General features: G+C 46.9%; 7 protein-coding genes across 7 annotated transcripts; 4 read left to right on the top strand and 3 right to left on the bottom strand.

Moving 5' to 3' along the window:
* Nucleotides 1-117: 117 nt before the first annotated feature.
* Nucleotides 118-3,924, top strand: ARB_00094 (uncharacterized protein; the record flags this gene model as incomplete). The annotated part of the gene is made up of 1 exon (XM_003013601.1): nt 118-3,924. One exon carries the CDS (start codon nt 118-120, stop codon nt 3,922-3,924), a length of 3,807 nt encoding a protein of 1,268 aa, XP_003013647.1.
* A 346-nt stretch (nt 3,925-4,270) lies between these two features.
* Nucleotides 4,271-6,258, bottom strand: ARB_00093 (uncharacterized protein; the record flags this gene model as incomplete). The annotated part of the gene is made up of 4 exons (XM_003013600.1): nt 4,271-5,371; nt 5,425-5,831; nt 5,893-6,023; nt 6,140-6,258. 4 exons carry the CDS (start codon nt 6,256-6,258, stop codon nt 4,271-4,273), a joined length of 1,758 nt encoding a protein of 585 aa, XP_003013646.1.
* Nucleotides 6,259-7,206: 948 nt separating this feature from the next.
* On the top strand, nt 7,207-8,951 carry ARB_00092 (uncharacterized protein; the record flags this gene model as incomplete). Its single annotated transcript, XM_003013599.1, has 2 exons — nt 7,207-8,245; nt 8,317-8,951. 2 exons carry the CDS (start codon nt 7,207-7,209, stop codon nt 8,949-8,951), a joined length of 1,674 nt encoding a protein of 557 aa, XP_003013645.1.
* Nucleotides 8,952-9,530: 579 nt separating this feature from the next.
* Nucleotides 9,531-11,312, bottom strand: ARB_00091 (uncharacterized protein; the record flags this gene model as incomplete). The annotated part of the gene is made up of 1 exon (XM_003013598.1): nt 9,531-11,312. The coding sequence occupies one exon, from the start codon at nt 11,310-11,312 to the stop codon at nt 9,531-9,533; it is 1,782 nt and encodes a 593-aa protein (XP_003013644.1).
* Nucleotides 11,313-11,810: 498 nt separating this feature from the next.
* Nucleotides 11,811-17,040, top strand: ARB_00090 (uncharacterized protein; the record flags this gene model as incomplete). Its single annotated transcript, XM_003013597.1, has 4 exons — nt 11,811-11,995; nt 12,181-12,552; nt 12,614-15,395; nt 15,451-17,040. 4 exons carry the CDS (start codon nt 11,811-11,813, stop codon nt 17,038-17,040), a joined length of 4,929 nt encoding a protein of 1,642 aa, XP_003013643.1.
* Nucleotides 17,041-17,355: 315 nt separating this feature from the next.
* Nucleotides 17,356-19,716, bottom strand: ARB_00089 (uncharacterized protein; the record flags this gene model as incomplete). Its single annotated transcript, XM_003013596.1, has 3 exons — nt 17,356-19,137; nt 19,202-19,318; nt 19,366-19,716. The coding sequence occupies 3 exons, from the start codon at nt 19,714-19,716 to the stop codon at nt 17,356-17,358; spliced, it is 2,250 nt and encodes a 749-aa protein (XP_003013642.1).
* Nucleotides 19,717-20,380: 664 nt separating this feature from the next.
* On the top strand, nt 20,381-27,197 carry ARB_00088 (RING zinc finger protein, putative; the record flags this gene model as incomplete). Its single annotated transcript, XM_003013595.1, has 9 exons — nt 20,381-20,698; nt 20,788-21,169; nt 21,236-22,952; nt 23,004-24,310; nt 24,373-24,746; nt 24,790-25,625; nt 25,797-25,821; nt 25,948-26,266; nt 26,317-27,197. 9 exons carry the CDS (start codon nt 20,381-20,383, stop codon nt 27,195-27,197), a joined length of 6,159 nt encoding a protein of 2,052 aa, XP_003013641.1.
* Between the last annotated feature and the right edge of the window lie 689 nt (nt 27,198-27,886).

Below are 27,886 nucleotides of genomic sequence, written 5' to 3'. Positions count from 1 at the left end.
ACCAGGTTCAATCGAACGACAGAATACCTTGATATATCAGGAACTGTCACCCTGCTTGTCTTCACCCTTTGGTCTGATCGCAGCTGCCGCTACCACTGAGCCCAGCCCTCTATCACTATGGCAGACGCCAACAAGACTACATCCTCATGCTGCTGCTCTGGCTCTCCAAAGCTGCCTATTCCCAGGATAAATATACCCTCAGAGGACCTCAAGACCATCCTGCTTGTCAATAATATACACTGTGCCTCCTGCGTGGCCTACGCAAAGGAAGTCCTGCATGGTCTCCCTGACATCAAAGCCGTCGAGATCACCATTCTCGCGCACGAAGTTACAGTCCTTCATGGCTCCGAAACAAATACCTCGGATCTAGTCAAGGCTCTCTCGGATGCTGCGTTTGAAGTATACCATGCTGATACCTACAATGAGTCTGGTGTCAAAGTCGGGGATCTGGACACTTCCTCGTCAGTAGGCAGCACATGGTTGGAGTCTGGTATCCTCAACTCTCCTCAGTCCCGAAAGGTACTAGGGAGGCTACGGCCTGTTTCTCCCGATACTCGAAAGACGCATCATATCGAAAACTGCTTGGTCTGCAGAGAGGAATTTGGTGCCGGATCCAGTCAGAGTCATAAGGGAGACCAACTAGAAGTCCCCCCTCCGACCCAATCCGGCGCTGTTTCTGCGGTAGAGACACTGAGACGAATAAACCCGCAGTTATCGGGCCCTATACCTCGATCAGCAGTCACCCCGGCAGTCCTGCCATCCACAAAAGATGTGGCCAAACCCCCACCGAGCACTGGCGACGAGATATTCGAGGCTCAGCTGAGTATTGGTGGAATGTCGTGCGCTTCTTGTGCCAATGCGGTCACAAGCGAAATTAACTCTTCCAGCCACGTTGTTTCGGCTACCGTTAGCCTCCTTACAAATAGTGCTGAAGTAGCATTCCGCGGCCCAAAGGAAAATATTGAGAAAATCGCAACTCAGGTGAAAGATATCGGTTTCGAGGCCTCGGTAGAGAAGGTATATCTTAAGAGCCATCTAGAGGATGCTTATGTCGCAGATGTGAGCATCAAGGGTATGACCTGTAGCTCCTGTGTTGGGTCTGTTACCAGGGCACTGGACGCCTGCCCTTACATTACCAACGCTACTATACATCTCCTGGGAAACTCAGGGAAGATAGAATTCCAGGGGAAGGAGAACCTGGAGGATATCATCTCCAGAATTGATGAATTGGGGTTTGAGGCTGCCATTGTGGATTGCAAGCCCATAGGCAACAGCTCTTCCATTGCCAATGAGGAAGTGAAAAAGAGGACTGTCCAGATCAAAGTCGAGGGCATGTTTTGTCCCCATTGCCCTCAAAAGATTCTTGATGCCCTCATGGGAATTCCGGACGCAGCAGTGACCATTATCGAGGAACTCACCTTGGAAGAGCCAATTCTCACTCTTTCATATATCCCAAGCCCTCCAACACTTACCATACGAAATATCATTGCTACTATTGATGGCGCGAATGAAGTTTTTACAGCGAGTCTTTACCACCCACCTACCATCGAGGACCGCTCTCGAGCTATGCAAATGCATGAACAAAAACGGCTTCTCCTTCGTCTCCTGTTCACCTTCATTGTTGGTATTCCTGAATTCCTCATTGGTATATTATGGATGTCAATAGTTCCAAAGTCAAACAATATTCGAAGGTATCTCGAAGAACCTATGTGGATTGGCTCCGTTTCTCGCGCAGAATGGGCTCTTTTCATCCTCACCACTCCCGTCATGTTTTTCGGTACTGATGTCTTCCATGCTCGTGCTTTCAAAGAGATTCGCGCTTTATGGAGACCAGGGAGCCGTGTGCCTATACTCAGGCGATTCTACAGATTTGGTAGCATGAACATGCTCATTTCTGCTGGGGCAATGGTTGCATATTTCGCCTCCTTAGCTGTCCTTATTTTGAAATCCCGTATACCTGACAAGGGGCACGAGCCAGGGGAAATAGCAACCTACTTCGATACAGTCGTATTTCTAACTCTCTTTATTCTGATTGGTCGTGCTCTTGAGGCATACAGTAAAGCAAAGACCGGTGATGCAGTCGCCATGCTAGGCAAACTTCGACCTTCTGATGCCATTCTGGTTCTTGACCACGATTTTTCTGGCCAACCTGACCCGAACAACAGCTCAATTCAACGTGTTCCTGTTGATCTGCTAGACATTGGTGACATTGTTGTGATTCCACATGGAGGATCTCCTCCTGCTGATGGAAATATAACCGGGACCGACTCCTACAAGTTTGATGAAAGCTCTCTCACTGGAGAATCAATGCCGGCTACAAAATCCAAAGGAGACAAAGTTTTCTCCGGCTCAGTCAATGTTGGGCGACCAGTATCAATTGAGATTACTGATCTAGGAAGCACATCCATGCTTGACCAAATAGTGTCAGTGGTAAGGGAAGGTCAGGCAAAAAGGGCACCAGTGGAACGTATTGCTGATGCTATAACCGGATACTTCGTGCCTATGATTACTTTGATTGCTATATTAACATTCATAGTTTGGCTTAGTTTGGGACAATCCGGAGTTCTTCCCCCTGACTACCTAGATTCAGAACAAGGAGGCTGGCCTTTTTGGAGTTTGCAGTTTGCCATTGCTGTCTTTGTTGTTGCATGTCCATGCGGTCTTGCCCTTGCTGCTCCAACGGCCCTTTTCGTTGGCGGGGGATTGGCTGCAAAACGAGGTATCCTTGTAAGAGGCGGGGGAGAGGCATTCCAGGAAGCAAGCCGATTGGATTCCATCATTTTTGACAAGACCGGGACACTCACCGAGGGTGGTGCTCTTAAGGTGTCTGACCATGAAGTACTCATTACCGATGAGAATGATCGCCAAATTGCATGGGCACTAGGCAAGGCGCTAGAAGAAAGCAGTACTCATCCTATTGCTAGGGCCATAGTCGAATTTTGTTCTGACAAAACGGCTGTTATGGTTAAACAAACCTCCGTTGAAGAGATACCGGGTCATGGAATGAAAGGTTCCTTTACAGTCCGCCTAGATGGCAGTGATCAAGCACTTGAGTACGAAGCATCGATTGGCAATCAGCGTCTAGTCGACCTTCTATGTGGAGAAGATCCAGATTTATATTTCTTACCTAACATACTGTCTCGATATCATTCTGCCGGCAAATCATCTGCAGTTCTTTCTATACGCAAAGCAAGTGGAACAGCAAAGTTTACTCCAGCCATTATATTTGCAACCTCTGATCCCCTCCGCCAGGAAGCTGCACAGGTGGTGTCCCAGCTCCAGGCCAGGAATATCGATGTCCATATGTGCACAGGGGACAATGCTGTAACAGCCCACGCTGTAGCTTCAGTGCTTGGGATCCCTAGGTCAAATGTCATAGCAAATGTCCTCCCATCTCAAAAAGCGGAATATATTAAAAAGGTGCAGAACAATGAATTAGGAATCAGGGCCCAACTTTCTACAAATTCGAAGGCCAAAACCAGGCGAAACATCGTTGCTTTCGTTGGTGATGGTACCAACGATTCCCCTGCTCTCGCGGCTGCAGACGTTAGCATTGCCATGGCATCTGGCTCTGACGTTGCTGTGAACACTGCAGGATTCATTCTTCTCAACTCAGACCTAAACACTATTCTTGATCTCTGCAAGCTGAGTCGCCGTGTTTTTAACCGTGTAAGGTGGAATTTCCTCTGGGCAGCAATATATAATGTCTCCCTTATACCGGTTGCCGCTGGAGTCTTTTATCCCATTGTTAGTGGACATACAGTGCGTGATGGAATTGTTATAAACAACCATTGGAGACTAGATCCCGCTTGGGCTGCCCTTGCTATGGCTCTTAGCAGCGTGTCAGTTGTTTGTAGCAGCTTAGCTCTCAGAGTGGAAATTACAGCCGGAATAAGTCGATTGTTTAGGAGAATAAGGCGATAGAACATCCAATCGGTGCTGGGACGCAGCTGCAAGCTACTTGGAATATTGGAGGTTTTTGAGTTGTTCAATTAGTTCCATTTTTAACGTCTAATATAAAATGAAAAGTTAAGAGATGTGGACCCTGAGTCAACTACAATATACAATAGGAATATTGAAAGATTTACAATGAAGTGTCTTATCGGTAGAAATGGAACTAGGACTTGCAAATTTAGGCTGATTGAAGTTCGTAAGAATGAAGCCTCACTGAGACACACCTAGGGTACATAAATGCAAAAAGTCTAAAACATATTACCAATCTGACCTACAAAAAGGGGTATCAAATGCAACCATAATTGACAATAGAGATTCAGGGAGCCCAAATCTCTGCAATCTTCTTGCTTAATGTCTTACCAATTTTCTTTCGCCCGACCAGCCCACCTAAGGCAGAGGCGACTAGATCATCCTGGGCTTGGGAAGGTTTCCCATCCGACCCTCGGGGCCCAACCCGTTCAAAGGCTTTGACGAATTCACGGGGAGTACTCCATCGCCTCTGGATTTCGAGAGCTTTATCTCCTGTGACTCCTCGTGTACACATAAGCATCTTTAGGAAGATATCACGTAGAGTAAGCATATCGGATTTAGATGATAGAGCTGAGAATGTGTTATATGTCAAGGTATAGGTAGTTTCCAAGACGTTTGATGTCGGCGATGTGTCTAGTCTTTTCTGCTCTTCAGCGCGTAGTCGTTCGAGATGTAATAGATATTCGTTTTGTGACTCTATACAGGATGTTGGCGTAACTTCTATACGCCTCACTGGAGTGTTAGCGTCTGACCCAGTATACATTTCACGAAGCAGTTGCGTCATTTTGGCGAGATATCGAATCGACTCATCAACACTATTCGTTTGTTTGACGAAATAGCCGTTGACTACCTGTGTCGAGGCTATGGCAGATGCAATAGCAGACATATCACGATTTGCAGTTACTGGGTTTGCGCTCGTAAGGGTCATAATTTCCACTAGGTAGATGACATTCTTGATGCCAGAACGACGAAGCCGGAATTTTTGTTCGTAGAAGCGACCATCCTTTATACTGCTGAGTAAGTCAGATAGCCGCTTTCTTTCAACAATCCAGTCTAGAGCAACTTCATCGCCTGCTTCACCATATTGTGCAAGAAAGTTAGGATCTTTGCATTTTGCAATCCATTGAATGTCCCCAACTTCCAAGGGCCGGACTATGGGAGATACACCTCGCTTGACTAATTCGTTTGAGATATAGTCTCGATCTTGCCTGGAGCGTATTTCCCGGTAATCAAGCACCATCTCGATGGTAAAGCTGCCTCGGGGAAGAGTAAATCTAGACCCATGCACAATTCCTCGCGACAATGGTGGAACATCGATTGAAATTGGTTCATCTGTAGAATTCAGTGGTCGAGATGATTGTACGTTCCCGGAGTTTATGAAGTTATCCTGGAAAGTGTTAATTGTGACATTTATCTTATGAGGCTGGCGCAACTACTAACCATGGTAGTCCTGGTATCCGGAGGGACCTGTGAATTTAACCTAACCGTCTTCTGTATTTGCATCGCAATTTCCCACCCTTCGTCTGTAAGTAGGTATCTCTTCAGCGGTCTACCACGTTCATAGACAAGGTCCTTTTTAATGAGAGTCTTCATTGAATCCCAAGCAGTGTGAAACTTGTTGGGGTCCGGGGGTGCAGTAAAGGAAGCATCGGCATGCGGTTGTGCAACTTCTATAAGCTGGTCTTTGGTCAAGCCTACCGACGAACTCTTGTCCACGGTAGCAAGCCCCAAGAGGAGTGCATAAGGCCCTGAACGTAGGGTTGGCACATATGGCTTTGTTTTCTTGGGTCGTTTCGGCGCTTGGCCTTCCTCCTGCCGCAAAAGGTCTGCAGATGGCCGTTTCTTGACTGCATAGTATGTTGTTAGTGTTATTTGTGTATAATACAGTCAGAGTACCTAGCAACTCACCCTGTTGCCGTGGTTGTGGTCGTTCTGGCATGGGGAGCCCATGATTCTCACAGTATTCCTTGAGCTTTGCAGTCAAGCGCTCACACATTTTAGGTCCAACTCCACTCAGCTGCTGCGCCTCTGATGGGTGACTGAATTCTAACGGACACGCCTTCATGGAGTTATAGGCCTTTTTATACCTATTTCAAAGGGTATTAGATGCGGAAAGGCCATCAGTACGCAGGTTTATACAGCCATAACTACATACACTGCGGATGCTCCCTTCATGTTCTTGTCCAAGGCTTCGTCATACCACTGCTTGAGCCAGCCCAGCAGCAAGGGGTTCGCGCAGGCCCCGTCTGCCATCTCGTCGGCGTCAATATCCATCGTCCATTTCCCTCCTCAACGGCCATCTATTAGTTGTATCGTAGTAGATGTGAATATCAAGCGGTGCTAGTTCTCGCTGTGTTGTTTGTTCCCTACGCCGCCGGCCTTTTCGAACGCGAACAAAACGCGGGGTCACATGACCAATTTCCCGATTCGGCATGCAGGACGACGTCGCTCTGCTGAGCCTCTGCCAGCGCTCCGGGAGACAGACAAGACGCTCGTCCAGGACCAGCCAACGAGGCGCCGACCGTTGAGACGATGCTCTAGGGCTGTTTGAAGCATGAGAGACGAGATCGGGGCGGAAAAACTAGCTATGTAACTACAACGCTGCACGAGCTGTGGGGGTGGAGCAAGAGTTTGCCTCCCTGCTCGTTCTCCTGGCGCAAGGGAGCAGAAGTCGCTAAGGTATCTAAGCCAGCACCCGATGTGCCTAAAGGGACACAATACGCCGTTTCCAGCCTGACTGGCCCTCGCGATTACATGGATTTCATGCGACTCACGCCCTGGTGTCGCCCTCATTCTCGAGTCTTCCACAACCGACAGGGATGAAGCGGTCCCACGAGGCGGTTAGCCCTCCAAGGATCAACGGAGAAGAGTCGACTCACACAATTGTTGCGCCCAAGATATCAAAAGCTCGCGCATGTTAGTTTACCTGTGTTATGAACCCGTATCCTCGATATCTTCGATACTAAGTCTTCGTACAGGCGCAGAATGCAAGCGGCATAAGATTAAGTGCGAGGTGAAGCCTGGGGAAACCAGCTGCACCAAGTGCCTTAAAAGTGGTGCCAAATGCGTGGCCAATGACTTCTCTCAGAGATTCGTTGATGACGATGTTAAGTGGGTTGCAGCCAGTGTTATTCCTTTTATTATTGGGCTTTTCGCAAAGAAACTTGACTGACATGCGTCCCTTTCTCTCATTATAGCTGGAAGGCTAAAGCCACCAATAGAATGCAGCGCCTCGAGGCTGCTGTGTCCTATCTTCTCCGCGAGAACAAGTTCCCTTCGCTCTCAGCCTTTGACTTGACTCACTCTCCTGGAGCGCCTTCCGACCTAAGCTCTACTCCAAACCATGCGTCCAGCGAAGTTCGTGTTAAGGATATGAATGCTACCAAGTCACTGGACATGACTAGAGAGAATTCTCAGGAACCAATGCCGGAAGAGCCTGATCTGGTACCTGCTCCCATGGGAACTCTATATGAAGTCACAAAGCTCCGTAATTTAAGAAGTAACCAAGTTGGGAAACCGAAGTCGACATTGATGGAAGAGGATTTCATTTCGAGAGGCTGCATCTCACTCCACGAGGCGGAGGAACTCTTTGCTTACTTCCGCCGTACCTTGAATCAGCTTCTCTGGGGTGGAATAATCTTGTTACATTCAGACCTATCCTCTGTGAGGAGGTCCTCATCCCTCCTATCCGCGGCAATTTTAACGGTGTCTGCACTTCATATTCCCAACCGGACAGATACCCTTAACAAATGCTACAATGAGTTTGTCTCATTGATTGGAGCGGCCACCTTGTCACGCTATCACACACTGGATGACATTCGTGCCAGATGCATTGGTGCATTCTGGCTGCCAGACCTTAGTTGGAAGCTCTCCGGACAAGCCGTACGGATAGCAACTGAGATTAACTTACATCACAGTTTCTTGAAGATGACCAGGGGGCAGACTGATCAGTTTGAGCGTGCTAAGCTTTGGTACTTGATCTATGTTTGTGAACATCATTTCAGTATTGCTTACGGAAGGCCCCCTTCAATCCATGAAGATGCTGCTATCAAAAATTACGAAACTTTTCTACAATCACCATCTGCTGTTCCGGGAGACGTTCGACTTATTGCTCAAGTAGCATTGTTCGTCATTCTGACGGAAGCTTATCGGATATATGGGTCAGATACCGAGCAAGCATTGACCGAATCTGACTTTGGGCAACTGCGGTCTTTTAACAGGGCTATTGAGCAATGGAGAATGCTGTGGCAGCCCCGGTCTCGTACGTTCCAAACCATATCATATCTGCATTATCGCACCAAGGCCGTTAGACTTGAACTAATTATTTTATAGTTGATAACCCGTATGTCCGAACGTATCCTTCGAAGGGCGTTGTTCTGCACTATCATTTTGCTAGATTCCAGCTCAATTCCCTGGCACTTCGTGCCATTTCGCCAAATATGCAGTTTTCACCGGAGCGTAAGGAAGCCGCAAATGTAGCGATATCTTCGGCCATGGCTACCCTCAACCTTGTTCTGGAGGAGGTGGATTTACGTGACGCAGTCGTGGGTGTGCCAATTTTCACACACACCATGATTACGTTCTCGGCTGTCTTCTTGCTCAAAGTTGCTGTTATCTGGAATACAGGGTATCTGAATGTGGATGCTGGCCAGGTACAGCATTTGGTGGAAAGAATTATCGATTTAATTACACGCGCAAGTGCCGGAGAAAAGCACCTGACTCGCCATATTTCGAGAGGACTTGGCAAAATGCTTGAACGATTCAAGGCATGGAACCGGTCTGCAGCAAACACCTCTCCTGATAGTACTAACATGGCCAACCCGATTATGGACAGTGGGACGGAGAGTAGTACTAGCTTCACACCTTCGAATATGTTAATATCCGACATGGTGGGCGCATATGGGTTCAATCTCGACGAGCATTTCCTTGACCCATATATGCCTAACTATGGGTTTTATGCTACTTGATTGGCAATTCTGAGATGTTAAGCGTATAATTTACAAATTGACTCTAAAGATCTGCCTTGATATATCCATCTAACTACGTTGTTATTGGCGTTCTCTGAAGGCACAGGTCACTCCTTTTTAACGCAACCCGCTATGGGTTGAATATATGGTCTCTGAATTAAGGGTTCGAATATCTTCACCGTTTTCACTCACCACCCCCAATCATTCGATATAAATATTCCCCTTTTTGCCTTTACCAGTTTTTCTTTTCTTTTTTTTTTTTTTTTTAATCTTTCTGATAATTTTCTTTGCCGTATGGTTCTGAATGGCGGGATCTTTCTCTTGCGCGAGGCCACATGTATAGGTACCTAATTCGGTTTGTCGGCGTACGGGTTACTGACGGGCCTGTTATTTTTTAGATTCATCTATTAGCGGATACCTATAATGAATATTGACAAAATCTATAAGCGATCAATTCTGGCTGGTCATTAACATAGAAGTACACAATGAATAAGCACTCATTTCTACTCATTTGTACACCTCGGGTATTATCAATAGGTATATGGTACAACTGCAAGCACCGGGTTTCCACAGAACTCGCTATGTAGTGTTAGGTTTTATACTCTTTGCCAGAGCCCAAAAATTCTCCATCTTTGCCCTTGCTAGCTGATCCTTTGCTGCGCCATCAGTCTCACATACTCGAGCGCCGACCCATTTCCTAAACGCTCGGTTTTTTTCCTCCCCCTCCCAGATTAATGTACAGGTATTTAGACTCAAGTCTTTGAGTTCTCCCTTCTCATCCTCTGCAGCTAGCCAAGAAGTCAGCGCTTCACGGTTACCTTCTCGCACGGAGTTGGCACCTGAATTTTCAGTCCAGTCAATGCGATTTAACATCAGCTTTTTATAAGCGTTGATAGAGTGAGCGCCCCCTTCTACAATCACGATGTTGAGCTTGGGGTGCATGATGCAGATACCAGTAAGTGCATGCTGTTCTGCGTTCTTGTTAATCTTAAATCGGTGACGGCCATTTGCCAGACTGTCAATGCGGTAGACAGACACACACACTCCCTTGGCGGCATCCAATTCTTGTTTCGATGCCAATTTCTCATGCCGTTGCTCCTTTGTGAGTTTTCGAGCTTCGTTGGCGTCTTGGTGTTTTTGCGCGCGCTCAGCAATTTCACGGTTGACTCTGGCCTCAACAGCAGTAGGATCCTTAACTGCATCCTCACCCAGTACTCTCATAAGGTTTGACTTTTTGACTTTCGGAGCGGGTACAGGCTCCAATCCAAGACGGATCTTAGCTTGTTGTTCCTTAAGATCCGCCATACGCCGTTGTCGACGAATCTTTGCTTGTTCCTTGGGGGTCAGGTACATGGGTTTCGGAGCAGGTATATTCTTGTCTTGCGGGGGTTCGAGAAGGACTGGGTGTTGTATATATATCGTAATAACAGAATCTGGGGTATCAATCTTCAGGTTGCTGGGATCGTCGATTGCAGTATAATCTGTTCCATTCACCAGCCCTTCATCCCACCATTCAATTGCCGGAGGTGCAGCCACAAGGTAGGATTTTTCAACATCGAGGTCTTCATCTATACCGGCCTGTCGAGCTCGCTCTGCAATCCGTTTTTTCATAGCTTCGAGCTGAGCCTGCCTTCTCAGAGCCGCGGCTTGTTGAATATATTTCCCCTTTTGATTAAAGATAAGCTGGCGCGTGTGACGGGGCTGAGCAGCTACAGACCTGGAGCCGAAGCTGGGATCGAAATATGGGTTATTCCTAGTTTCTTCTATAGATGGGCCAGATAAATCAAGAGGCGTTTTCCCTCGACTAGGTGGAGTAAAGGACTCGGATCGAAAGTTCGCCATAGTTGTTGCAAATTTCGGCTGCATGGCTTGTTTCCCTTTTGTGGTTCGGTTATCTTGCCCGCTGTCTCCAAGGAGTGCAGGATGCAAACCGACATCCAGACCCCCTCTTGCCCTCATCATACTATCGTCATTAGACGGAGGAGGAGGAATGGGAGCAAAACTGGGTGCAGGTTGTGGTGGTTTAGTCGCAGAAATATTTATCTTCCCAGTAGCTGCCGCAACCCTTGCCTTCATTTGTTCAAGCCTAGACATAGCCGGCGATGCTCCTCCAGATTGTTGTGCCGAAGGACCCGCAGCAGGTATTGAGGCAGCTCCTCCCGTCCCCTGAGCGTTTAGTCTAGCACGAACAGCTTCTGCCTTTGCCTTGGCTTCTGCAATCGCCTTCGCCATATCGACTTTCGGGGGAGGTGTTGGGGGTGCTGGAGACCCATTGTTCGAGCGCGATCTCTTCTGAGACGTGCCATCATCGTCGAGCTGGTGAGGTCTCTTGAGAGACCCGCCACTAGAGGTGCCTGCCATGGAAATCGGTGTTGGTACGTAGTCTGTGTATTGAAGCTTGAAGGAGATTGATAGAGGCTGCCGACAAAACGTGCGGTAAGTTTGAACGGCTTATGTCAGCAATATAAAGCTATGCTTATGTAATAGATAACGACACTCTCAAGCTTTTTTTATCGAAGCATGAAAAGGACGAAGGGCATGATGCATGAGCGAGATCTCTAGCGTAGTGAACAGTCTATGACAGTTCTTATAAGGTGTGCATCGTTCCTTCCAACAAAATATTTAACTACTGCTGGGGTCTCTCGCTGAATCCATAGTTGAGCCTTACCTGAGCTGTTTACATAAGCTGATAGCACAAAGTCGGCGGCAGGCGGCAGAAAAAAAAAGTTTATTTGAGCTACACCCGAAAAGTGTAAAAAAAAAAAAAAAAGTTATCCAGAAAGCAATCAACCACCGCGGAAGCCGACTGCGCAGCTCTCCCTTCCACACAGACAGGCAGGCGGGAAGGAGTTTGCAGCCATGTCGAGTTTCGCTATTCCTGTCTCGTCGTCCATCGGCGGAATTGACTTTGGAGTAATGTCCGATGAAGAGATTAAGGCGGTTTCGGTCAAGCGAATCTACAACACGCCCAGTTTAGACTCGTTCAATAACCCGATACCAGGTGGTCTATATGATGCTGCTCTGGGCGCATGGGGTGATCATATGTATGTCCGGCGTTACAACTTTGCATTGATGCACTAGATTGCCAGAAACACTGACAGAATTACCCATTTAGATGTACCACTTGTCGCCAGAACTCCTGGTCCTGCGCTGGGCATTCTGGTCATATCGAATTACCAGTTCACGTCTACAATGTTACCTTCTTTGACCAGTTATACAGACTACTTAGATCTCAGTGCATATACTGCCATCGGTTTAGGATGTCCCGCGCCCAGGTTAATACCTACTCCTGCAAATTGCGGCTGCTACAATATGGTTTAATTGAAGAGGCGCATATCGTGGGCAACATGGAATTACGAAAAGGCGCTCGAGGGAAAGACGATTCGAGTGATGACGATAGCGATGATGAGGATGATGTTAGTTTGATACAGCGCAGGAATGCCTATGTCAAGCGTTGCATTGCAAACCTCCCTGTTCACAAGAGAAGTAGAAGCCATATGGAACTCGTCAAAGACCCCACTGCGGCGGAAATGCGGCGGAGTTTGGTACGGGATTTTCTGAGAGAGGCTTGTGCTGTCAAAAAATGCACTTCTTGTTCTGGGTTAGCAGTCCGCTAATGATCCTAATGATACTATATGTGACCCATATTGACTCTGTTTTAGAATTTCTCCAGCCTATCGTCGAGACAAGTACTCGAAAATTTTCCGAAAATCTCTCCCGCAAAAGGCCAAAATTGCCATGATGGAGGCTGGTTTCCAAATACCTAACCCTCTTGTTCTGATGGAGGAGGCAAGCCGGCTGTCCCAGAGACAAAAAGACGGGGACAAGACCGCAAAGCAGACAGAATCGCTTGACGATGACGATCAGCCCAATGCGGAGCAACAAATCTCAGTAGGCAATACTATGTTGATGGACGTCGAAGAAGATGCAATGACCCAAGTAGGCGATATTGAATCTCAGCAATATGTTCCTTCTTCGGAAATTTATGCTTCTCTTCACTTTCTATTCAACAAAGAACAGGAAATCCTCGATTTGATATATGACTCTCGGCCTTTTGTCAAGAAACGCTCGCATATTAGTGCCAACATGTTTTTCATCAAAAATATTCTCGTACCTCCGAACAAGTTTCGACCAGCAGCTCAGCAGGGCCCAAACGAGATCATGGAAGCCCAGCAAAACACTTCCTTTGGCAGGATAATCAAGCTATGCGATCAGATCAATCAAATCAGCAGGGAGAGACAGGGTGATACAACAGGCACTTCAAGAAGAATTCGTGATTATCGTGATCTGCTCCAGGCAATTGTTCAACTCCAAGATGCCGTAAACAGTCTTATAGATAGGGATAGGAATCCCTCTCAGGGGCTAGGTGCTCAAAATGAAGATGGTATAAAGCAGCGGCTGGAAAAGAAAGATGGTCTCTTCCGAAAGAACATGATGGGAAAACGAGTCAACTTTGCGGCTAGAAGTGTTATTTCCCCGGATCCAAATATTGAAACGAATGAAATTGGAATACCCCTTGTTTTTGCAAAGAAGTTGACATACCCCGAACCAGTAACGAACCATAACTACTGGGAGCTGAAACAGGCTGTTATCAATGGGCCAGACATATACCCCGGTGCAGCTGCAGTTGAAAACGAGCTTGGCCAAGTGGTCAGCTTGAAATTCAAGACTGTGGACGAAAGAGTAGCGATTGCCAACCTGCTTCTCTCACCGTCTAATTGGAAGCTTAAGAGGTCACGCAATAAGAGAGTGTATCGCCACCTTACGACAGGAGATGTTGTTTTAATGAACCGGCAGCCAACACTGCATAAACCCTCTATCATGGGCCACCGTGCAAGAGTCCTGACTGGCGAGAGAACAATTCGCATGCACTACGCCAACTGTAATACATACAATGCTGACTTCGATGGTGATGAAATGAACATGCATTTCCCACAAAATGAAATTGCCCGTGCAGAAGCCATGCAGCTTGCGGATACCGACCACCAATACTTCGTCGCTACATCTGGAAAGCCTCTCCGTGGTTTAATCCAGGACCATTTATCCATGGGAGTATGGCTCACTTGCCGAGATAGTTTCTTCGATGAGGATGACTACCACCAACTACTTTATAGCTGTCTACGGCCTGAAAATTCGCATACCGTATCTGACAAAATCTGGCTAATGCCACCTGCTATCTTCAAACCACAGCCCCTTTGGACTGGAAAGCAAATAATAAGCACGGTTTTGAAGAATATCACTCCGGATAACCGGGCTGGTCTCAACTTGGACAGCAAGTCATCTACCCCTGGGGACCGCTGGGGTGACAAAGCCGAGGGTGAAGTTACTGTAAGAGACGGAGAACTGATATCAGGAATTCTCGATAAAAGTCAACTCGGTCCTACTGTCGGTGGCCTCATCCATTCTATTCACGAAGTTTATGGTCACATTGTCGCTGGCAAACTGATCGGTATCCTGGGCCGCCTTTTGACCAAAGTCTTACACATGCGTGCATTTACCTGTGGGATGGATGATCTCCGCCTGACCGAAGAAGGAAATGCCAAACGAAAGGAGTTAATACAACAAGCGGATGACCTTGGTAAAGAAATATCACTAAAATATGTTACTTTAGATGAAAACAAAGTAGAAGACGAGGACACTGAACTGCAACGTCGTCTTGAGGAAGTGCTACGGGATGATGATAAGCATGCTGGGCTTGATGCTATGTATAAGTCGCGTGCGGGTGAACTTTCATCGGAAATCACCAAGGCTTGCCTACCTAGTGGGCTTGAAAAACCCTTTCCCTTCAATAACATGCAGACCATGACTGTATCGGGAGCCAAGGGTTCAATGGTTAACGCGAACCTGATTTCTTGCAACCTAGGTCAGCAAGTTTTAGAAGGTCGCCGAGTTCCCGTCATGATAAGCGGGAAGACTCTTCCATCATTCCAGCCATTCGAGACTAAAATTGGAGCTGGCGGATATGTTTTTGGTCGTTTCTTGACTGGAATTAAGCCGCATGAATATTATTTTCACGCCATGGCTGGCAGGGAAGGTCTAATTGATACCGCTGTCAAGACTTCACGATCAGGCTATCTCCAGCGCTGTTTAATCAAGGGGATGGAGGGTTTAAAGGCGGAATATGATACCTCTGTTCGAGACACTTCTGATGGGTCAATTGTACAGTTTTTGTACGGAGAAGACGGGCTTGATATCACAAAACAGAAGCACCTGGACAGTTTCTCTTTTTTGGCACAAAACTACATGTCGATAGTGTCGCAGGTTAATGGGGTGAACGACTCGAGTAAGATTCACAGCGACGAAGCAAGTAGTTGGTCCAAGGCTGCCCTGAAGAAGATAAAAAAGACAGGAAAGATCGAAGCTAAAGACCCTGCGTTGGCTCACTTCCCCCCAGGTGCCAACTATGGTAGCACCTCAGAGAAGTTTTCATCGGCACTCAAGAAGGTATGGCAATTATCTTATCAACGTCTACCTATACTAGAGCTAACACGATGTTTAGTATCTCAAATCCAATCCCGACAACCTACTCAAAGACAAAAGCACAGGCGAGGGTGAAATCACTAAAAAGGCCTTTACCACAATGATGAACATGAAGTATATGAAATCAGTCATTGACCCTGGTGAGGCCATTGGTATAGTCGCTGGTCAATCTGTTGGTGAGCCATCGACCCAGATGACTCTAAATACTTTCCATTTGGCTGGTCATGCGGCCAAAAACGTCACACTCGGTATTCCCAGACTTAGGGAAATCGTAATGACAGCTAGTAGCCATATCATGACACCAACGATGACCTTGAAACTAAACAAGCAGACAGACGAAAAGACTGCGAGATTGTTTGCTAAGACTATCACCAAGCTCACCCTCGCCGAGGTAGTTGATAAATTGAAAGTTCGAGAACGTGTAACATCCAAGGGAAGTGCAAAGGCCAAGATCTATGACATCCAAATTGACTTTTTCCCTCCTGAAGCATACTGCGCCGAGTACGCTATTAAAGTGAATGATGTTCTCCGGACGCTCGAAGAGAAATTTATACCCCGCCTTGTCAAGCTCACTGAAGCTGAATTAAAGAAGCGAACTTCTGAGAAGTCCTTGTCTAGCCCTTCTGCTGCCCAGCCCGAGATTGGAACCTCTGTTGGTGTTGTGGAAGAAGCTAGGCGTGAAGGAGGGGACAATAATGAAGACGATGATGAAGACTTGGATGATGCCAAACGTGCTAGCTCCTCACGCAACAATGCTGGTCAAGCCTCATATGAAGCTCCTGATGAGGGAGAGCAAGAGATCATTAGAAGGCAGGATACTCCTGATCTTGAATCTGACGATGAGGACACCGACGATAAACAAAAGCTTGCGCCACTGGATAACAGTGACAGTGACACCGAGATGGAAGATCCTGGCCCCTCCAAAGCTAGGAAATTGGCCAACAGCAGAGACCGGGCAGAGGCTCTCAGGGGGAAGTACCCTGCTCTCACACAGTTCAAATTCGACCCAGAGAATGGAAGTTTGTGTACCATTCAACTCCAATATGACATCTCTACACCAAAACTTTTGCTTCTACCCTTGGTCGAAAACGCAGCCCGTACTTCAGTCATACAGTTCATCCCTGGACTTGGAAGTTGCGCGTATATACCAGCTGACAAGGGCGAGCCTGAACATGTGGTAACGGAAGGTGTTAATTTGTTGGCAATGCGCGACTATCAGGACATTATTGACCCACACTCCATATATTCCAACTCTGTGTCTCACATGCTTGGCCTATATGGTGTTGAGGCGGCCAGGGCTACCATTGTCAGTGAAGTTGGAACTGTTTTCGAAGGCCATGGTATCAAGGTGGATAACCGACATCTCACCCTTATCGCTGATGTCATGACTCAAACTGGCGGTTACCGCGCATTCAACCGTATGGGCATTGTTAAGGATAGTACATCTCCATTGATGAAGATGAGTTTCGAAACAACAGTTCGCTTCCTTCGTGACGCTGTCCTAGAGAGGGACTGGGATAACCTCAACGGCCCTAGCAGCAGAATTGTTGTAGGTAGAGTTGGAACTGTTGGCACAGGTGCCTTCGATGTACTTGCGCCAGTTGGATAGATATTTAAAAAGGAAAAATAGTGAGGCGTTTATTTGTTTTCTACATGCATGTGAGGTTTTAGCCATACTGATAGTCCATGTTAATGTCAAACTTGAGTTCCAGTGTTAGAAATTGGCTCACAATAAGCCTTGGGTTCATTGGTGGCTAAAGAACGGGCTTAATAGACAGTTACCCTGAAGATAAAAAAGGCATCGATCAATAATTACACCGGGTGGTAGCAACGCCTTTATCCCGTACACGTCTTAATAACACCATGGCCAACTAGATATGTTCGTACCCTCCCCAAAATCTACCTGCGGGTATTTGAACCCGGCTTATGACTCGAGTTCTGCGAGAAGGTCCTCATTAAAATCGTCGTCATCAACCATGGCAGTATCGGCTATTCCCGTGTTGGTTGCATCCCACGCCATTTTATTCCCCTGTGTCTTTTCTATCTCTTGCTTCTGTTTTTCCAGATGACGCTTTAGGTCTTCCAAGCTCCATGTTGAAATACCTTCCTGGTCCTTTGCTTTAAAAGGCTGTGCCATTGACTTCAAGAAACTCTTCGCCGTTGCAACAGCCATATCAGTGCTTAAATTCGTTTCACTCTCAAGCATGGCCTGGCTTATCCATTTAGGCAATTGGTTTCGTTTTTTCTGGAATCTACGGTCAGCAAGGACCATGACTCCGTAATCATCCTTTCCACGAAGGACACGTCCAAGGCACTGCGCAGCATGTCGAAGTGCGTCGAAAGAGAGAAAATCGTTCTCGCGTATACGATAGTTTTCTCGTAAGAACTCGAGACGAGCTTTCAGGATTCGGGATTCTGTATATTGAAACGGAACACCAATACAAAGGACAGTTCGTCCATAATGATGGTCGAAATCAATTCCCTCAGAAACTTTTCCTCGGGCAACACACAGGAGTACAGCACCACGACCATTGCAACATGCAGTACGATAGGTTTCAAGAGCAAGCGACGACTCCTGAGAATCGGGTGTTTCCACGAGAATCAACTTATAGTTCCAGACAGAGTCTAGAATCCCCATCCCCTGCCACATACTGATTATAGACTCCATGTAGAGGTATGATGGGAAGAACACAACCACCCCATCGGGGGTAATACGGCAAAACTCAAGGAGCATGTTGCCATAATTTCTAACAACTCCTGGATCGTTGCGTATTTGGAACGATGATGATATTTGTGCTTGATCGGAGCCCCGAGTAACAATCATTGGTAAAAAAGAGCGGCGGGCAAGGGTCATACTGTAGGATTCCTGTAGGGCAGCATCAAATCCTAGCATCTTTGGATACATCTCCAAAGGAGAAAGTGTTCCAGAAGTTATAATGACTGAGCTAAACCTGTCGAACACAGGTTTTATGGCTATAGCTGCATCCAGGCAAGTAAAATGTAAAATCGGATTGGGAACGGTTGCCGTGTCCGATTCAAAGGGTTCAAGAATGAGTAGAAAGCCTTTTTCGTACGTTGCAGCAAGCGTAGCAAATGTTGCAACCTCTTGAAGAGGTTGGTAGTCTTCGATATTCACAAGCTCCAGTGTGCGGACCAAGGATGTAAGTCGTTCTGCGCAAAACCGCAGAGGTTTTCGTTCTATAAACGTTAGATCTTTGAGATGGGAAAGGAACGATAGCGGTGTTTCCGAGATTGTATGGGTAACTTTCATCCGAGTTTTTAGGTATTCAATAAAGCGTTTCAAAAAGGCCACAAAATGTTCAGCCCGACGGATATTTCCAGGTACAGACTCTTTCAGAAGATCATCTGGAAGAACAGGGTTTGCCATCAGCTGTTCCTCCTCTCTCGCCTCGTCTGCTTCCCGCAACCCTTCAACAAGCTTCTGGTATTCATTTTGCAGCTTGTCAGCATCCGAACTCTTCATATCGTCTATTTTACGTTCGAGGTTGTTGGCGCCACGGCTCGCTTTTCGCAATGAGTCCTCTGTGAGATCAATGCTCAAAGATTCGATACAAACGTTATCGATGTTATGTGCCTCGTCAAATACTATTATACTATCGCGAGATAACTCTTTGGATACTCTCTCGGCAATTTTCGGATCGAGAAGATAATGATAAGAGTATATTATGACGTTGCAATATGGCATCTAGTAGAATTTTTAGTGTTATATGGTCGAAAGGCAACTCGATTGAGGTTGCCATTAAGCTTACCATTCGCCGAGCAGAGAAATATGGGCATTGCTTGTGCTGTTCTCCGTATTTAAGGAGTCCATCAAGTGTGAAAACACCCGGTGGGACTAAGTTACTAGGTTCTAAAAGGTCTAAGTTCTGCAACAAGTCAGCTTTGGACCTTGAGATGGACTGCTGGAGCGGACCTCATGATATATGCAGAGCTCAACGTCCTCCCCTTTCTCTTTTTTTTCCTTGATAAAGCCTGCTGTAAGACTCCGACATCGAGCATCAACTACTGCTCCACTCTTTTCGCGCTTCACGGAAGGGTGCAAACACAAATTCTTTCTGCTGGTGAGGCCCAAGGCTCGAAAATCTTCCACAACTCCGAGCTTCTGGGAACGATATTTCATTAGCGCGCGTAGTTCGCTCAAGGCCTTTTCGATCTCAGACATGGTTCGGGAGCAGTAAATCAGCTTTCTATGCTCTGGGTAATGTTGTTGGTAGGCGACAATCAGGGCGAGTAGAGTAATTGTTTTCCCTGTCCCAGAGGGCATCTCTAAGACACAGTGGCCGCCCGCATCCAGGACCTTCTTGAGATCGCACATATATGCATATTGCTCAGGATATATCCGAGGGTAAGGAAAGAGAATTGGCAGGTCACTTTGTTGAATCAAGAATAGTTAGCTCTGAGAATTGCGGTTCGTGAAAAGGGCCAGACCTACTCTATAAGGAACTCCATCTTGTAAGCTTCACGGCTAGCTGTGGGAATCAGGAAAGGCGACGGCTACTTCACCTGGCCCAGGGCAAATTTCCCCAGTCAAAATACCAAGCAGTGACTGATATCAACGATAATGTCAACTTCTGAACTTCCATCTCGAACATCAAAAGAAACTCCGCAGAGCCTCATCAACTAGTTAAGCTCAACTAACTAGCTAGCTATTAGTCATCATGTCACGTGAACAATCGCTGGCCTTCCCCCGCCGCTGATAAATACGCAAGGCCGTCGGAGAGCTGTTTTCGGATAGCGAACGACAGCTGCTCCGCGCCGGCAAAGCTGGTTGTTTTTCGATCCAACGCCACGGAAGCGCAGAACAGTTGAACGATGACTGGATTTGGCTGAACTTAGCTCCAGACCTTCTATTCATTTGGTTTTATTTTCCGCACTTTTGCTTCCATCTTTCTCTAACTACATCTCAACTTTTACTTGCCCCGCCGGCCATGAGTGGAAAGAAGTTCAAATCCCAAGCTTCAAGCAGCAGAGCAGCTGCTGGGGGCTTCGGGGGAGGCTCATTCAGTCCATTTGGCGGCTTCTCTACTGCCGGACCTGCCCAGGAAACCCCGGCATCATCCCTATCCTATGTCTACGAGCCGCCAGACTTATCTCAAATATCCGACCCCCAGACTGTGGTCACGTTTAAGAATCTTTTAAAAAAAGACAGTACCACAAAGGCCAGAGCACTTGAAGATTTGCAGAGTCATATATCCAATGTGGTGTCAAGCAATTCCTCCCTCGATGATGGATTGCTAGAAGCATGGGTGCGTTCCCCTTACTTTCGCAGTAGACAGATTAATGGAATAGAAGTATTTACTTTTCTTTTTTTTTGAAAAAAAATTGTTTTGTTCAGTCTAAGGTTTACCCACGCACCTCGATAGATTCCTCTCGTCGAGTCCGGCAGCTTGCCCACAGTCTGCAAGGAGATATAGTTTCCACCGCTGGAAAACGCATTGCACGGTATATTAGTGGTACCATAGGTTCATGGCTGGCAGGCTTGTACGAAAATGATAAGCTCGTTAAGAAGTCTGCACAGGACTCACTCGCCAAATCATTTCCGACAGAAGAGAAGCAACAGGGGATATGGACCGTGTACCAGACTTCCATACTCGAATTCGTAGCGGACGCTACACTCCAACAAACGCCACAAACTCTGAGTGATGAAAGAACTGTACGGCCAGACGACGCAAATGCAAAACATGCGCGGGTGGTTGCAACAGCGTTACTGGAGTTTAGTAGGCTCTTAGGTATTAATGCACCGACCATTTTCCCCATTGAAGAAATATGCTAATCCAAATCAGCCACTACCCCGACAGAAAAGCTCTCCAAAGATGCGGATTCGGTAGAGAATATCCTTCAGAGTCGAGATTTATGGAAGTTTTCCTACCATGAGGATGCATTTGTCCGACGATCGTTGTATGAACTTCTGCAAACTTGTCTGTCCAAGAATATCGACTGCGTCAATTGGAAAACAATAAGTGCCTGTGTGCTATCAAAATCACTGGGTATATCACAGACTGGCTCATCCTCCACGTTTTCGGGACTCCTATTGGCACTTACCAAAAAATCTCCTCAACTCTGGACCACATATTACTCCGCTAAATCCCCGGCTAAAAAGCAATTGATGCGATATATCAAAGCTGGGTCAGAAGGGGCTGGCCCATCGTATTGGTCAGAGTTACAACTTATCTTGCAGTCACTCCCAATGGAGGTGCTGGAAATAGATAAGGGAGACGAAGCTGCCATACACTCCATAATATCTATTGCTGAGGCAATCCACTGCTCACTCAAAAAGAGGGAGGAAGCAAGGACAAACTTGTTAGCTGCCTGGACTACTTATATTAAAATGAGCATTTGGATGAGCAGTAAGATTCCTGTAGGTGAAAAGCACCTCAAATTCTTGGAAGACCATCTATTTCCAATCCTTGTGCAATTCATCGCTGCAGATCAAGCACAAGCCATATGGACAATAGATGATCCCAACGCCTCCAAGATTTGTGTTGAATTATTTATTGCTCTAAGCCAAATTCTAGAACACGACACCACCAGCGGCTTATGTACAAAATTGGCAACAATACTGAAAGATAACATTTTAATTTCGGAGCCAGAACAGTCCAAAACATACCGAGCTTCCCAGGATTCGGTTTGCTCTAAAGGAAGTCGGTTTTTCACCCTTTGTGGTGGAGTTGTTACAAAAGTTTCTGAAAGCAGTCAGCATGCCTTTGTTGTGGAATCTATAAAAAGTAGCTCGTTTTCATTGATAGAGACATCTCTTCAAACGCTTCAATCCCGAAATGGGAAACCATATGGCGCTGCAGCAGTGGTCGATGAGGCTCTTACCAAGATACCATCACTAATGGGCGAGATGGAAGCCTTAGATCCTTTTCTTACCAATACCCTCCCTCAGCTCATTTTGTCGCCTTCAGCAGAGCACTTGGTGTCCATTCTATTTGCCTGCCGGAGCAGGAAAGGATTTAATAACGCGCTCAGAAAAGCAATTAGTGCATACCACAATACTTTGATTTCCTCTTCTCAACTGCCATCAATGGGCAATTTATTTTCCTCAGTGACAGCTCTTGATGAAGAAAATAATCCAGACCTTAAGCTGTTGGTTTTAGGCGTGCTTCAGCAAGGTGTTCGTGGGGACCATCAGTCTTGGTTGGATATTGCAGCAGTTCTTCGGAACAAGAAACTAGGGCCGGAGATTTCTAATACCATCCTTGATTCTTTAATTGAAAGGCTGTCCAGTGAAGACTCAATGGTGGAGGTTCTCCGTGGATTATTGCTACTTTCTACAGAAAGTGCCACACCAATCCAATCATATGTCACAAGCTCAAATGGCTCGAAATTAATTTCCAAACTCTTATATCTTACCGAATCTTCCAACGATGAGGTAGCATTACTCGCAGCATCCTTAAAAGATCAAGTTACGAACATTGGAGGTGATAATAATTCTCTCAAACCAACCCTTGAAGTATTGGAAAGGAATTTCAAAACGGTGGACGATGAATCATTATCGTAAGTGGAATTTCTTTGGGGTATAGAAAACTCTACTAATTCATTCGATAGTGTCGAGTCATTAATAGCCATTGTCCAAGAAGTTCTCGATCAATCGTCTGTACATGATAGCCCTAAGCTATTACTCTCGCTACTACCTAGAGAGAGTTCATGGAAGGTCGCCCTAGATCCTTACATTGAAGTCCCCCCCAAGCGATCATGTTCAATAATGAGTCCGCTAGGGGGTGCTGTGCATATCATTGATGCGTCACGTAACCTGGACATTTTACGTGCCGTCCCAAGAGACCGGGATGGCTTCCCATTAGCATTCCGGCTTGCATACTATGTCACCAAGCTTCTAACAGCTGTCGGTATTGACGCCGTGCCTCTACCACCGCTCGAGAATATTTTCACATTTTTTCCATTAATTATCCAGCTAGTTGATGAAGAATTGAGTATTGACGAGTCTACGGCAATTCTATATCCCCTTACTTCTGACACCCGAGCAATTGCACTTGAAATTGTTTCTGAGGCTCGCATCCTGATGAATGGTTGGATTCAGAAGTCATGTACAGCAGATGCAGCCTATAAGGCTGGCGCCAGATCATTTGTATCCTTCTGGGAGAGAAGTGTATACAACTTCGAAGGCACCGGTTCTCGAGCATATCGGTTTGCAGAGTGCTTCGCACGTATCGTGACCGAAAGGGACGCAATAAAGCCGACACCGTCGGCTGATGGCAAATTAAAAGCAGCAATGGAAACCACAGGGCTTTCTAATCCCTTTGTTTTAATTGCAACTATTGTTGGATATAGGGACTCTATTATAGAGACGCAAACCGTTTCAAAGCTCTGTAACCACTTAGTTGCAGATATGACGGGTTTAAAGGATACCAACAATATTGGAGGTGAGCTTTTAATATTCTTGGGTCTCATTTTTACTCCTCTGGCTGACACCACGGTCACAGATTTACGAAAATTAGTAGTCCTCAATTCTCTGATGCATGGAGGAAACAATCCAGCAAAGAATATCCCCACGCAGAGACTGGTGTTCTTAGTGAAGCATCTAATTACGTGTTTGCAGTCTGGGGAACTCGGGGTTGGAATACTCTCAGAAATACTGAAAGTTTTGTCCGCAGTTTTGCCCTTGATGAAGGAAATATATGGATCACATTGGCCAGACTTGTTTGATGTACTGAAGACATTGTGGCAAAATGGAGAGCTATCTAGCGAATATCTCCCTGTTCTACATTCCTCATTGCGTTTGTTCAGTTGCTTGAGGAAGCTGGCGACTGAGGACAGCAATGAGGATCTGGAGGATGCATGGAAAGAAGCTCGAAAGTCGCACACAGAAACTATGGTCAACATGTTAAAGCAGTTCGGTAAAGCTTGACCCCATTCAATGGCATAAGGTATCAGTTTTCTGACACAGTAATAACAATAGGTCCTTCGTTTCACTCTGACCTACCCTGGGATATCACAACCGACCTCCTATCGCGAGAACTGTCTGCCATCAATGCTGATGCAATCTCTGATATTAGTGAATTATTTTCCAGCCTTTCCATCGAAAGCAAAGGTGTACAGCGTGCAACATATGGAATAATTCATCGAGCAATACCCAAAATCCAGGAGACCTTATCTTTCGATGTGGCGCTTTCCAAAACTGCAGTCCATCTACCAGATCAGCTCTTGGCTCTTCTCTCGCAAGTGCCACCCATAGCACCATTTAAAGAGGCAGATATAGACGAGAATTTTTGGCTGGGAGCTCGCTCGTATCTTCTTGGCTGGAAAGTGGTGTTCGATCATTTCGCGCCTTCGGTGAGATTACGTGCTGTCCGAACCAACCCCAGTGATAAAATAGCCTGTTCTAACTTATCTTCAGTCAATACCTGTCCAAGAGGGCTACAGCTCTGATATAAAGCAGAAAGATTGCCTGAGTTCCTTGTTAGATTTCGCGTTCGACTGCCTAGAGACGCCCCAGGGTCAGCTGATTGATGCTTCGAAGTTTGAGATTCGCTCGTTTGAACTAGATACTGCCGAGTCATCTAAAAGGGAGATGCAGTGGCTTCTAGTCCATATCTACTACCTAGCTTTGAGATACCTACCAAACATCACTCGGGCTTGGTGGGTTGACTGCAAAAAGCGGCTGAAGACACCTGTGGAAACCTGGACACAGAGATACGTGAGTAGTTTTATCTGGGGGAAGTATTTGGCCTGTATTGCTAACTACTATCAGGTTTCTCCTCTTATAATAGAGGACTCGTTACAGAGTGTAAGCGACTGGTACTCTGGCCAGGACTGGGACAGCGAGGATCATGCTCTCGAAGTCAAAGTATCCTCCAAAGCGGCGGAGATCATCGGCAGCATCGAAATAGATGAGGAATCACCACCGACATCTATTGCTATATCCCTTCCCCCAACCTACCCGTTGCATCAAGCCACTGTTAGCGGACGCTCCCGTGTAGCCGTTGACGAGAAGAAATGGAAGAGCTGGCTTTTGGTGATCCAGGGGGTGATCCTATTTTCCAACGGAAATCTCATGGACGGACTGATGGCATTCAGACGGAATGTACAGGGAGCTTTGAAGGGACAGGGCGAGTGTCCCATCTGCTGCTCCATCATTTCCGCTAACATGCAGACGCCGAACAAGAAATGCGGAACTTGCAAGAATACGTTCCATTCAGACTGCTTGTTCAGGTGGTTTAGGAGCAGCAACTCGAGCAGCTGCCCGCTGTGCCGGAACAGCTTTTTGTATTCTTGATCTCATGGACAGCCATGCGAGAGACTTATATAGACCTGTGTAGAATGTATCAATAGTCGTTCGACATTTCACTACCTACATCTCAAAATCTTCTGCGCTGTCTACAGCGTGGGCCTTGTCTTAATCAGAGTGGTGAGTCTGATGTCGATGTTGACAGCGAACACGAACGCCGTGGGGCAACTTAAATAGTTAACCTACTTACGACCGAAAGCTAAAGCTATCTATCCAACCTACGACTGACGACGACAACAACAATAGCAACAACAACAGCAACAACAACAGCAACAACAAACAGCCAACGTGGATATATTCTCTCCAATGGCGGCTGCTCACATTCCCAATCTCAATACACTGCGGCGGGGCGGTGGAAGAGGCCGCGGAAGAGGTAGGGCCGGTTATCCGGGCACCGCAGGCCGCGGGGAGGGCAGCTCTGGGGACAAGGTGGTGCAGCAAACAGACAACGATGCCAGCGTCTCGAGGCTCAGCGCCGTCGAGCTGGGCTATCTTCACGATCCATTTGCCTCTATCTTTGCACCAGAGACAGCTGAGATACGAAGGTATCCCATCATTAACAGAGGTACGTGTCGCTTGTCTCGTGCCTGGTATGCACTAACTGGAGACACCCAGGAACATTTGTGCGGACAACCTCGATTGACACGCTGGTTTCCCGGTTCCTCTGGGCAGACAAGAAGAAGAAGAAGCAGATAATTTCGCTCGGAGCTGGGTCGGATACTCGAGTATTCAGGCTGTTGTCAGAAAATCCAGAGCTGGATCTGACGTACCATGAACTCGACTTTGCAGAAAACACGACCTCGAAGATCGCGAAGATCCTCTCTTCTCCGCCGCTCCTGGACGCCCTCCGCATCACAGACCGAGAGGAGGTGATGACCTCTTCCAATGGTGATGCATTCCACTCGAAACACTACCACATTCACCCCATAGATCTACGAACGCTCACAGCGTCGTCCAACGGCCCGGACCGTCCACGGGTTCAAGATATAGATTCAAGCGCCCCGACCTTGTTGATCTCAGAGTGTTGTCTCGTATATCTTCCTCCTGCCGATGCCGTGAAGGTTATCTCTTATTTTACGGATAACGTATTCTGTCCAACCACACCCCTTGCACTGGTTATATATGAACCCATTAGACCGGATGATCCATTCGGAAGAACGATGGTGAATAATCTGGCAGCTCGCGGGATTCAGCTACAGACGCTTCATCGTTATGCGACACTACAAGCCCAGAGGGAGCGGTTGCAGAGTCACGGTTTCTCAGGCGGTCAGGGCGTCGCCGATATTGATTTCATCTGGGAGAAGTGGATCGGAGAGGACGAGAAGAGTCGAGTTGCAGGACTTGAAATGCTGGACGAGGTCGAGGAGTGGCAGTTGCTCGCAAGGCATTACTGTGTTGCTTGGGGATGGCGAGATGGCCCGCCATCACCCGGAGACCAAGAAATGCTTCCGACTGGCGAGGCCTTCCACGGCTGGCGAGAGTTTCCATCACAGTGAATAAACCCAAATAGACTGAGCCATTTACTTACACTGTCAAAGAATAAGGAGTATCTTCTTTTTGACAGGAGATCGTCCACTCTCCGAATATTCCTGGAGTTCTCCTGATTGATGGTCCCTTTTCCCGGACGACAACAGTCGCTTTTAAACTACTATGATGATCTGCGACCCAATATACTCCATACGACCACGCATCAAGTTGCCGTGGCAGTCTCCTGCCTCCCGAGTCCCCTTTTCCAACATGTCCAAGCACGCTGGTGATACATAATCACATCACGTGGAATATCTGAGGCTAAAGCTCAATCTCACCCGTGGCCAAAACTAGCGAATTTTGCCTTTGCAGGAATGCGAGCAGTCAACTTCGCAATTATTTTTGGCCGGCCATAGCGAGTAAAAATGCGACAGCCAAGTGCCGACTCGACAGGGTCAGGGAGCCACCTCGTCCGTGTGGTGGATCTTATTGGACTACACTGGCGATCTCAATTTAACCCCTGCACCAAACAGGTACCAAATCTTTTTCTGGATACGATTGTTGGTCGAGCCCACAGAGGCTCTCCGCGGCGCGAGTGATTCGGTTGTCCTGGAGAACCTGATACGATACGGATGGAGGAAGCCCAGGCTCGAAGAAGAATGGGCGGGACTATGCTGGAACAACCCTGTGTATATACTGACAAGGGCATACGAACTGT

The sequence above is a fragment of the Trichophyton benhamiae genome (assembly GCF_000151125.1).
Source record: "Trichophyton benhamiae CBS 112371 chromosome Unknown contig00074.8, whole genome shotgun sequence".
NCBI lineage: Eukaryota > Fungi > Ascomycota > Eurotiomycetes > Onygenales > Arthrodermataceae > Trichophyton > Trichophyton benhamiae.
This window is presented reverse-complemented; position numbering and strand designations above follow the sequence as displayed.